Source organism: Trachemys scripta, chromosome 2, assembly GCF_013100865.1.
Source record: "Trachemys scripta elegans isolate TJP31775 chromosome 2, CAS_Tse_1.0, whole genome shotgun sequence".
NCBI classification, from domain to species: Eukaryota; Metazoa; Chordata; order Testudines; family Emydidae; genus Trachemys; species Trachemys scripta.
The window spans coordinates 126,658,358-126,670,459 of record NC_048299.1 but is presented as its reverse complement, the minus strand read 5'-3'; the positions used below and the strand labels follow the sequence as shown (position 1 = coordinate 126,670,459).

General features: G+C 40.7%; 1 protein-coding gene across 4 annotated transcripts in view; it reads left to right on the top strand.

Moving 5' to 3' along the window:
* The window catches only part of CTNND2 (catenin delta 2), a 1,151,766-nt gene that overhangs the window by 1,132,581 nt on the left and 7,083 nt on the right, over positions 1-12,102 (top strand). For all 4 annotated transcript variants that reach the window (XM_034761543.1, XM_034761542.1, XM_034761544.1 and 1 more), the window contains 2 exons: positions 1,465-1,596; positions 9,934-10,007. In XM_034761543.1, the coding sequence (XP_034617434.1) occupies positions 1,465-1,596; positions 9,934-10,007 (206 nt within the window). The remainder of the gene's footprint in view (positions 1-1,464; positions 1,597-9,933; positions 10,008-12,102) is intronic.

Below are 12,102 nucleotides of genomic sequence, written 5' to 3'. Positions count from 1 at the left end.
AGCAAACTTGCCATTACCCAAGCTATTAAAAGAAAAGCTTCCTCTCATCATTGCTCTGGGGGGCGGGAATCCCTCTTTATTTGTGTTCCTTCCTCTCTAAAGATTCTTAGTGCTTTTGAATAAGTGAAACTAAAAATCCTCAGAACTGGTTGTATTTGTCTGCATGTAGAAATGTAAATGCCTAATAACAATTGGGAAAAAAAATATTCTTCCTGCTAGAAAATTTTGATTGATATACAGTCTTGGGGAATCTATAAAGTACTGGGAATTGCAGAGCCCTGCAACATCCAGAATACCTTAGGGGACTGTGTCGAGGTGTTCATTTGTTATAGGGTTAACTTTTGTCAAAGGCTGAGAAAATACATTATCCCCCAGAAATATTTAATCAAACTTTTCTTATCTTTGGGAGCAAGACCCCAGAACTGGTAATAGGGGTCTCAATGGAAGAAAAAACCCCTCTATTCTTAAACTAGTTTGGGGAAAATAAAAGTTTAAGAAATACGTTAATAAGTCCTAATTGTTGCCCTAATATCCAACATATCTCTATTTTATGAACACTTTATTGTAAACCTTTACTAACATATTTGTCATCTAAATACTACAATGATATGTGCAGCCAGGAATGCAGTTAAATACAGTGCCCACCCTCAACATTTGCTAGTTACTTTAGTTAACTAAATGATGTTCCTCCAGTATGGTCAGAAAGACAGAGAGGTCACCATTAAAAAGAATTGCTATATGAAATCCCATTGTTTTTCCATCACCTGGAATAGGAATTAATTATTATGATTATTTGGTATTTTTGGTAGATGCTGACTTTTTAATGGTCATTGCTATCTATACGGATAATCATACCCATAATTCTAGAGTCAGAATTATTGGAGTTACTTTAAGGATTGAGCATTTACCCAAACATTTGTATATATCTTGTTTTTTTAGTTAAAGTTACATTTTCCATACTAATGCCTTTTTTTCTCATAATCGTTGCATGGTTCCTGTTTATTTTCAAGTAATAAAACAAAGAATAACTTATAAGGGTTTTTCTGCTCCCTGTTAATCATTCTAAAAGTGTTTTCAACAAAGGAGAAACTGATGATACCTTGGGAAGTGAACCTGATTATGCAAAATGGTTGTCAAATGTACAAATTAAAGAAATGGAAAGGATGAAGAAAAATAAAATTGCTGCTTATGTCATTCCATTGTGATCATCTTAGTTGTTGCACATAAATGGAGAAGGAACAAAATGCTCAGACAGAAATGCAGTTTTTAACAACTGCCATTAATACATTTGTCATATATTTGAAATAGCAGCACCTCTAACCCCTTTCCAAATCCAGTTCTGTCTACGCACTTTACACAGTTTAATTCCTATATATTAACAAATGTAAATATTATGAAATTGTTTACTCCAGATATGCTTGCAGTGGTGTGAAGGGAGAAAAATTATTTGTTTTTACTATCTAGCAAGTGCCCCAGCCTCACCTCGTGAAATGATCAGCCTAAAAGAAAGGAAAACAGACTATGAATCAACTGGAACAAATGCCGCTTACCATGGTAATAAAGGAGAACACACTTCCAGGAAAGACACCATGACAGGTGAGATTGTGTTTACATATCACATATATAAATTGATTGTGATAGACACATTTTCTAGGCTTGGCTGAGTTTACTGTAATAGTGAAAAAGATCAACTTCTGTGTTGTTTGAGTACCTCATAGATATAAGATTGAAAGTAAAAAGAATCTTATTAGTATAACTCCTTATAAAACTCTTATGTGAATACAGAGATGTGTTTACATTCTTGATCTAGGTTGTAGCTCAACACATGTAATAAATACTAACAATCAGGAGTGGCCCTATACTTTGTAACATCTAATCCTACTACAACATGGACCTGTAGAGATGCCATGATGCCAAGGTATTTCCCCTCACCATTATTACATCTGAAGAGATCTTGAAGGATTCCAAGACTGGATCCTCTGCCAGGTTCTTAATGTTGATTGGGACACCATCAGCATGCTGATTCAATACCAAGCTTCCCATGCTACAATCGGTATCCAGAGGTTTGCGTTCAAGATCTGACATTGCTCATACAGCATTTCCTGTGCGGTACAGTTCTTGGTTACCAAAACCCTACAGATCATCATCTTAGTTTACATGGAGGAGCAACATGCAAGAAAATGAATTAACATGAAATCTAAGAAGTGATCTAAGAAATGGGAAAACAGCCAAATAGATTTTGCACACCATTGAGAGCCTGGGAGTCCTAACGTCTGCCTCTGGCCTTAGGAGACAATTCAGCTGGCCATTACACAAGGAAGCAGCAAAGAGGAAGTCATTTGTTCATTCAAGGTACTGTATTTGACATTAGTTTTCAGTATTTGGGATGTTTGAGAATGACTTGTAATCACACTGAATAGAGTTGTTCTACCCTACCCTGATGTGACGTTGCTGCCATTCACTTTTTCCTGTCACCCAAACAGTGTCATTGTAAAGGCCATTATTGACATGATTGTGGAGGACAGGTCTGTGTTCAGCTATTGTTACACTTTGTCAGGACCTTGGATACATCCATGAAGAAGACTTGTCAGAATCCAGTTTGGCAGTGGGGAAGGACAAAAGATACGATTTCCTTCTAAAAGTATCTGAAAGTTCAGGCAAGCATATTAAGTAAGAATGATCATAGGGGAGGGCATTTTCTGGCAGTTAATGACACATCTTTCACCTTCATTTCTCTTCCAATTCATCTCCCCCACCCTTCTCTCTTTTTTCTCTTTACTGCAGTATCTCTGGCCTCTCTTTTTTTTTTTCTTTACTTCACTCATTCCCCCTTGTTTGCTGTTTTTTTAAGGAATGGAGGTTGGCACTTCCCCAACCCCTTTGTTCCATTTTGAGTTCCACTCCCTGTTGTGCCTAAGTCCCCATTTCTCCCTCACCCATTGTAACTGCTTTTTCATTGCGTTCTTTGTAATAAAGTGTTTGCATCAAACGTCAAGCTACCCATTCTACTATCCAGCTACTTGGCTCTTCGTGAGAGATGAGTAACAACGTCAAATTAAAAAGATCTACTGTAGTTCCTAGTACTGTACATGCACTATGTATTTGAAACAGGAGTTCATGAATCACATTCTCTCTTTCAGGTTGCCAAATCTCAACCCTGTACAGTTGGTCTGACATCAAATGAAGAGCCAGTTGAGGAAGGCAAAGCCTATAAATAACGAAATGAAGTGAATAATTCTACTAGTATATGTTGACTGTTGATTGTAACAAATGTACAGATCATCTTTACAAAGTATTTGTCATTTGTGATAGAGAAACAAGAAACGACAACAAACATGTAAAGGAAACCAGGCGAACTGGATAAGAATATTTCAATAAAAATAATATAAAATCAATCTATGTTTTTTGTTGTGAGATATTTTGTTGTACTGGGCTGTTCTCCTGTTTGCCTGGGTTTACATCCTCTAACAAGGGGTAAAGATTCCCTCACTGCCTGCAGCACATACTTTGCATATCCATCACTGAACTGTACTCAGTACATGGATGGGTTGTAAAGGAGCATGTGAGGTTTAGAGAAATATTTTGTCAAGTTGGAGTTGTGATGCATAGATTTCCTCTTATTCTGTGGTGCAATGAAAAATGCTCAGAGCAAGATAGGTAGGCAATTCTCCCACTGACTTATGTAGCATGCATATCTACCAATATATCCATATGCCCATTTATCCACAACTGTCCCAGGTTTTACAAAGCCATTCCCAGGTTACAGTCCCAGACAATGTCCTGTGAACTGTTGGTTGCTACCTGATAGGTATTTTTTAATAGTAATGTTGGCCTCCTGTCACTAAGGGAATATGTGGGGAACTCTGTGAAGCCAGCAGAAAAGAGTGAAAAGCTATGAAATAAACAATTGAGTAAAAAGTGTTAAGTTCCTTATTAATGAATTAAGCAGCTCTGAAATACCATTGATTTCCTGAGGATGACTAAGAGAAAAGCAGGAACAGTATGATCATTCTCCTTTGCTCTCTCTGCTTTTATAACACCTTGCTACATTTACAGGTCATCACACAACTAGCCTATTTTTGAGAACTGTAAAAATAATAAGAAACAAATTAAAAAGGAAACAAACCTATTATGTTCTCTAAAAATGTGTGACTACCATAAATAAATGCCGTAGCTTGACTCTCAGCCATTCCCCTCCCAATCAGGGAAAACAAGGTTTTAATATGCTTTCATGGGATTTGTGCCCTGAAGATCATGTTTCTTTTACTTTGTGGCTTCTCCTGTTGAACTGACATTAAGCATCATCATCTGTGTCCTATATCAACTACTCCAGAGCAGAAGCATCTTCTGGATCAACATTTTCCAGGTTTACTTTAAAGAATGTCCATTTCCCTTCAATGTCAGTGTTCAGGCTTACTCATCTAATAGCCTAGACACATTCCAGTTGCCCTGAAAATGCATTCTGAACACAAACAGGAGGGAGTGCATCTGAAATATTTTTCTCCACCATTGCCAAAGGAACTTTTACTGCCTGCTTTTCTTAAAGAAACCATCATACAAAGGGGTCATCCCGTATGCCAGTGTCACATCTTCCATCATGCAGGAAGCTGGGAGTGATAAGAAAGCAGGAGACCCCCACACTGGCTGGTATTTGTATAACATACAAATGTTTTAACTTTACTGCTCTGAACTATATTTTAGAAGAGGAGCTCTGCTGAATATAACGAAAGACGCAGAACATACAGTACAAGGGGCAGATGACTGGCTATAACTGATTTATCCTTCCCTTTCTTGCTGACTATCAGACTACGCTTACGAGGGCATTGGGCTAGTGACTTCTTGTTTCAAAGTATTATAAATGTGTCCAGAGTCAGCAGTTTTTGGAACATGAAACTTGAATGTAAATCTTAAACCATGAATCAAGTAAGTGAACTAAGATATATGGGAAGACTTAGGTCAGTGATATCTTTGTCACATAAATCTCTAGCTATATCCTTTTCAAAGCTGGTCTTAAGGTTATCAGTGTGTTCTTCACAGAAGGCTGCTGAGGAGAATTATTTGTCTGCTAACTTTCACCAATATAATGCTTGGCATCTTATAAAATAATACAGGTAGTTTAGATTTATATAGCATCCTTCACACCAGGGGACCACAGAGTTCTTCCCAAACTGTACTGGGCTATAATGGTGGCCCTTAAAAACTTCCCAGTTTTACCTTATATAAATGGATATGGTAACATCAGCATCTGCAGTAGTCACTTGTACTTACCTATTGTTACTACAGAAAATATACAAACACTGAAATATTAATTCATCCATCACTGAAATGCAGCCACCTCTGGGGTGTAATTTGGCAGCTCCAATTCCCATTTGCTGCCTCACTCTCTCTGACCACCATACTTCTTTCTATCCTTCTATCCCTCCTCTTCCCCCATTTCTTAAAATCACTTCCTTCTTCATCCTCCCTGTCCCGTCTCCTGATAATTTTACATGTCTTAACATGTATACAATATCTCAGCAAGGAATGGGCCCAAACCACAAAATGTGGATCGATTTATCCCTCTCTCGCCTCTGTAGTTTTTGACATCAATAGTCAACTGTTCATCCAGGCATAGTGGACTTCTTAATTGACTCAAGAGATTAAGCTCTCTCATCTTCTCCCCTAAACTATCTCAGTTTTCTGCTTTGGGAACTTTTAGCATTCCCAAACTCTTAGAGTGCCATTTTTCCTTTAATATGTTAAATTAAATAGGACTCTATACCATTTATGTTTTGTTTATATTTTACAATGTGAATTTGTGATTTGCATAACAACATTGATACAAATTCTCTCAGCGGGTATATTCTGTTCTTCTGCTATGTGTCCGTGTGGTTTCCATTCACCTCATGCACATGATGTTTGTTTGTTTCTGAACAGCAGTGTCCGTTGGGGGTGTGTATGCATTCTGTAGGTCCTCATGCTGCTATACGAGGGCATTAAGACTATGACCCTCTGTTCCATTTTACCACCCCGGCAGTAAGATGGAACCTGGCAAACTTCTGACCCACTAGTTTAGCTTTGGCTAAATTTCTTCAAACTCTTCATAAAATCTTCATAACTCCTCTGATTCTGTGACAAACGACCACCATGAATGATACCAATCTATCTGGGCTGAGTATTTATATCAGACCCTGTGCACAGGTCCTCCAGACACTCCATCTGTACAAGTGGATTTGAAATCTGTGGGCTTCAAGCTGTGCCTGTCCTCTGATGGACAATTCCATTGATGGTTGAACACAGGAGGTGCCTCCTCTATTTAGGAGAGCCCCACATACCGAGTAAATATTCAATGTGCCTTTCATTCTCCATAATAAAATGTAGATTATGCGACACGCAGTTAAAGCTTCATCTCCTGGAGCAATCTGTGAAGGTCTCTTGAGATCCTGAGACAACAGGCATCTGGATCTGGGTAATGAACAAGCCAGCTTCATTCAGCTCACCATCTAGCGGGCAAGTGACTCCAAAGACCAGGGCAGAGAAGATGGTGATGAGGAAAGACCTGGCATTTGCACAGCACTGGAACCTCAGGCACCATCGGCAGCAAAGCCATTGCCAACATCTACCATACCAAAGCTCAGCACCAAGAGGGGCCGCTCTGATCTCAAAGGCAGAGACTCCAGGTGGAGCTCAGTGTCCTCCCATAAAGACAGATCAAATAAAGCCTCAGGGATACAGCCACCAAGACCCACATGGCTTTGAGTTCTGATAATAAGGAGCAGCCTGTGGCACAGAGGAAGCCTTCTCTGGTGTCATATCCCTCAGTGTCAATGTCTATAGACAATGGCAATACTCTGGGGACCATCATCAGTACTGAGACACCTATCCATACTGGTGCAAACCCCTAGTACTAAAAGCATCATATACTTCAGCATCATCCACATATGTCACTGGGACATACATTCTCAGCACCTTCAAATAGAGAACCTGCTCCTCTGAGATCTGTTACTGAAAGACCTGTCAGCTCTCCCCCTAGGGCTCAGCAAAAATGGCATTCTTCTAGTCAATACCAAGCACCCTAAAGGCATGCCTCTGTGGCCTTATTGAGCTTACTGGGAGTCCGTCCTTACAGGCCTTTAGAGCAAAAACACCACCAAAGGACCTGTCATCTTTGTCACCTGACAAGGTGGCCTCCTTGTCACCAGTACCAGCCTGGATGTCTTCAAGTCTCAGAGCTGTTTATGAGAATAGTTGAAACTCTGGAGCTAAAGACTTTGGTCACATCAGAGGAATTCCATAAGTTCGACATTCTCACAATTGGCAGTCCAGAACGGCGAACCGCAGCCACTGGGAGCTGCGGGCAGCCGTGCCTGAGGACGATCAATGTAAACAAACTGTCTCACGCTGCAGGTTGCCCACCACTTGGCTAGACCCTGGTGGCAGACACCAGCCGTTATAACTACAACTGCAAAATAGGTAGAGAAAAGGTACCAGGTCTCTGAATCTGGATTTGAGTACTTCCATGCCCACCACAACCCAGACTCCTTAGATGTTTGAGCAGTGCAGTAAAAGTCTAAATCAAACAAGTGTACCTCTAAGGGGGTAGGGGAGTGGAGACAGTGACCCAAAAAGGCTCAATGTGTCTGGGAGAAAAATCTTACTATTACTGCTCTTTACAACTCAGAGTGTCAACATACCAGGCCTTACTGGTCAACCTATTGGCCATATTCGACACCAGGAGAGAAGAAGCTAGGTTTCTTGGATGTTTCCAGAGCCTTGCTCCATTACCTGGACAAGACTAAACCCTTTAGACCGTTTCTTCATCTCTTTGTGATTATACTCGACTCATCAAAAGGCCAAACCTTCCCAGCAGAGAGACTTTTTAAGCAGATCACACAGTGTTGCTCTGCCTGCTTTCAAGTAGCTGGTGAGCCTTTCCCTCTAAACGTCAGTGTACAATCCATGTACTCCACACACTACACCAGGGCACAAGCAGCATCTTCATCCTGATTCAGGAATGTGACCGTATCTGAGACCTGCAGAGCAACCTACTGACTTTTGTCAAACATTGCACCCTTGACATGGCAGCCAGGTCTTATGCCAAGTTCAGGAAAGCAGTGCTTTACTCATTATTTGACTAATTGACTGGCCTTCCTCATTCACCTGTCCAGAGGGGATACTGCTTGCCAGTCACCAGATCCACACTGACACATGCTCAAAGAGGGAAAATGGTTATTTACCCTGCTGAAATTCTGGTTCTTTGAGATGTTATAGTCAGTGGATCCCTTGACCTGCCCTCCATCCCTGCTTTTCAGAGTCCTCAGCTAATCTGGGCTTTGAATTGCAAAGGAACTGAAGGAGAGTTGCAGCCACTCCCACTCTGCCCTTGTACAGGAGCACAAGGAGACATAGCCACATGCTCCACTATTCAGAAAAACTATAGTCTTATGTACCTAATGCACATATGTACCTACAGTAGGAACCATACTAATTACAACAGGGCTGGTGTTCCTAGCCTCTGTTTCCCAGAAGCTGGGAATGAGCGATAGGGGATGGTTGATGATTACCTGTTCTATTCATTCCCTCTGGGACCCCTGGCATTGGCTACTGTTGGAAGACAGGATACTGGGCTGGAAGGACCTTTGGTCTGACCCAGTATGGCCATTCTTATGTTCTTGTAAGATGTACAACATCTTGAAGCACCACAGTTACTGTAGGGTAAGTACCTGTTCTATATTCATGCTCCCTGTGAGTGACCTGCAGCCACTGCACAAATCGTTTACTTTGCATTCTTGCAAATATCCAAAGTGCACAAGTTTTTTCCAACCACATCTGCAATATGTATTTCAGATAGGTTGTAAGGGGAAATGCAGGGGCAGAATCAGCCCCATTTGAGACACCCATGGCTCAAAATGTTATTGGAAAGGAAGAAAAACTGAAATCCCTACTAAAAATGTGAGCATCTCTAAAGGACAGATGTTATATTTTTCTTGTCCCTAGAATTACTGCTTCATCTCAACACTTTCAGGCTCATAACTCAATTCACTCAATGAGCTTAACTGTGGAACATCTTGGGGAAGAGTGATATTAGTTTACAGGCTGAGGCCTGATCATCCAGATAGCTTCATTTTCACCAGGTATCAGCCTTTTGGCAGTTCATTTTTGGAGCCAATTTAAATCTCTTTCCCCCCAAGTGGTTGGTTTCACCTTATAACAAAAGGAGCATTGCAGTGCAGCTAATTCATGCATTTGGCCGTCATCATCCTAAGTGTCTGATCCAAGGAACAAAAGTGCCAGGTTTTTTAGTCCCAGTATTTATAGTTGCATGTTAAATGTATAAATGACGTACTGTAACACAATGTATTTAGCCTGAGATTTATGATTTATTGCTGTTTGCATACCAAGTTTTCTTATTGACTTATGTGTGAAGTCCACAGATTCAGTATAACTTCCACCTACTAACATTACTAAGTGATATATATGTACACAGCAAAGTGAAGAATGAGACTATTTGGTAGTAAGGGAAGAAAAGAAAAGTCTGGAATTTATGTGATAATTTGCAAGTGAAAGTAAAAGTGAACTCACATAACAGCCACACTTCATGAAGCTTAGGTTCATGCTGGTGCTTTCAAAGATGCAATTCAGTTGCCTTCTTTGTTACTTTTAATCAGCACAGTTGATCTAATAACCCGCAAAGAGAAGGAAATAATCCCAAATTAAGAATCTCACACTCTTAATTAAAAAAGAAAAAGCTATCATTCTCTCAATATACCTCTAAAAGATTCCAATTCTTAATTCTTATATATATATTCATTCCAGAATGAATATTTTTTACTTGGAACAAATTTTAACTGGTATTATGTTAATATATGTAGTGTAATAACAGCAAAATCACTGCAAAAAATCCTGCAGAGAGACATGTCTGGTAATACTTTTCTCCTTTACTTCTGTCTTTAGCTCAAAATGCTGGAATCTCAACTTTGTACAGGAATTCTTATGGTGCACCTGCTGAAGATATCAAACACAACCAGGTATGTGAATACAGTAAAACACTAGTTTCTCTACAAAAAGTGCAAATGTATTCATTGTTTTGCCTGTTAGAACAATCAAAAACATTAAAATAATAGAGAAGGGTAGACAGTGAGGGTTACATTCTGTGCTTTTGCAAGTGGTAGCAATTCCATTGACTTCAAAAGAGTTGTGCTCTTCTGTACCAGCAGAGAATTTGGACCCAAGTTTCCAAAATGTGTAACAATTTATAATGGCATATAATACATAGACGACACTACATGTGTATTTGTGGCATAGACTACAAAAGCACGGGACTCTGCCTAAGTAATTCCACTAACTCATCCAGTAGTGGGAACCTCATGGTTTTCTGATGTCTTATGTTCCATGAATTTGGTGGTGTGTATCCAGTTTCAAGTGGTCAGGTATCTGCACCACAAAAAACAACACTGTCATTGACGCTACAATAACTCCTCACTTAAAGTCGTCCTGGTTAATGTTGTTTCGTTGTTACGTCACTGATCAATTCGAGAAAATGCTCGTTTAAAGTTGTGCAATGCTCCCTTATAACGTTGTTTGACAGCCGCCTGCTTTGTCCACTGCATGCATGAAGAGCAGCCCGGAACCAGGGTGGGATGGCAGTCCCCCATCAGCTCCCCAAAGTTCCTGTGCGGCAGCCGCCCAACAGGCTATCAATTGCCGGCAGTTCAGCTGTCCCTCCCCCCACTGCCATGTGCTGCTTCTGCCTTCTGCCTTGGAGCTGCTCCCGGGAGCCTCCTGCTTGCTGTGCAGGGGATGGGGGGGGGAAGAAGGCTGCTGATGTCAGGGTGTCCCCCTACCCCCGCTCCTGCCCCCTGCTCCTGTACTCAATCTCCACAGAACAGGTGGGACATGACAGGGCTCAGGGAGCTTGCTGACAGCAGCTGCTGTCTCAACTTGCTGATCTTCTTAAAAAGGCAATGTACTTAGAGTGGGGTCAGCATACTTAAAGGAGCAATGCNGGGGAGGGCTAATGTCAGGATGTCCCCCTGCTCCTGCACCCCACTTACCCCTTCTCCATATAGAGCAGGGAGGGGACACGGAGGGAGAGAGACAGAGAGTGTTTGGGGCAGCAGCTGCTGTCTCAGCTTCCTGACCCACTTAAAAAGACAATGCACTTAAGAGTGGGTCAGCTTACTTAAAGGGGCAGTGTGCATCTCTCTCTCTCTCTCTCCCACACCCAAGGTGTGTGTCTGTCTCTGTCTGCTATGCTTTCTCCCCTCCCTCCTGTTCGTGCTGCCTTGTGTGAGAGGCTACGTTAACAACAATGTATTAACTCTTGAGTGCTCAGCCGAGTTCTAGTTCATCATTTAGCAGCAAGGCATTCCCTGGGAAATATCCCTCCCTCTTCCAACCATCATAGCTGTGAACAGTATTAAATTGTTTAAAATGTATATTGTGTGTATATCTACATAATATATCCTTTTTTGTCTGGTAAAAAAAAATTCCCTGGAACTTAACCCCTCCATTTACATTAATTCTTATGGGGAAATTGGATTCGTTTAAGATTGTTTCGCATAAAATAGCATTTTTCAGGAACATACCGTAACTACAACGTTAAGAGAGGAGTTACTGTACCTGGCTCTCCTTGTTTAAAAGATTCAGCAGAGATGCCAAGTACTGAATGGGCCTAGAGACTGATCTACCCTTTCATCCTTAGTGTGAGCTGTTTGTGCTATACCTGTGTTAATAGAGGCCACTAGCTTCCATATTTGTCAGCCGGACACTTTTCACAAACATCAATTCCCACAATGGTTTTTTTAAAGAGGAAATTTGTGCATGTGTGTGTACATTCCATCCAGTAGGTAATGGTACACATACACAAGCATAGACCCACACCCTAAATAGAAATCCTTTAGAATAGTCTGTCCATTAAAACCACAATGTGCATTTAACAGGTCATGAAAAAGTAGAGCAGTCTGTGTATTTAACTGGTACCATAATTGGCAAATTAATACCCCTTATTAGAATATGGATGTATATGGAGTTGGGGGTGGGGGGAATTCAAAAGAGCATTTCCTGATCCCCCATCAGTAGAGTGCTTTTCAGATTATTGCGGAATTGTTTGTTTGTTAATTG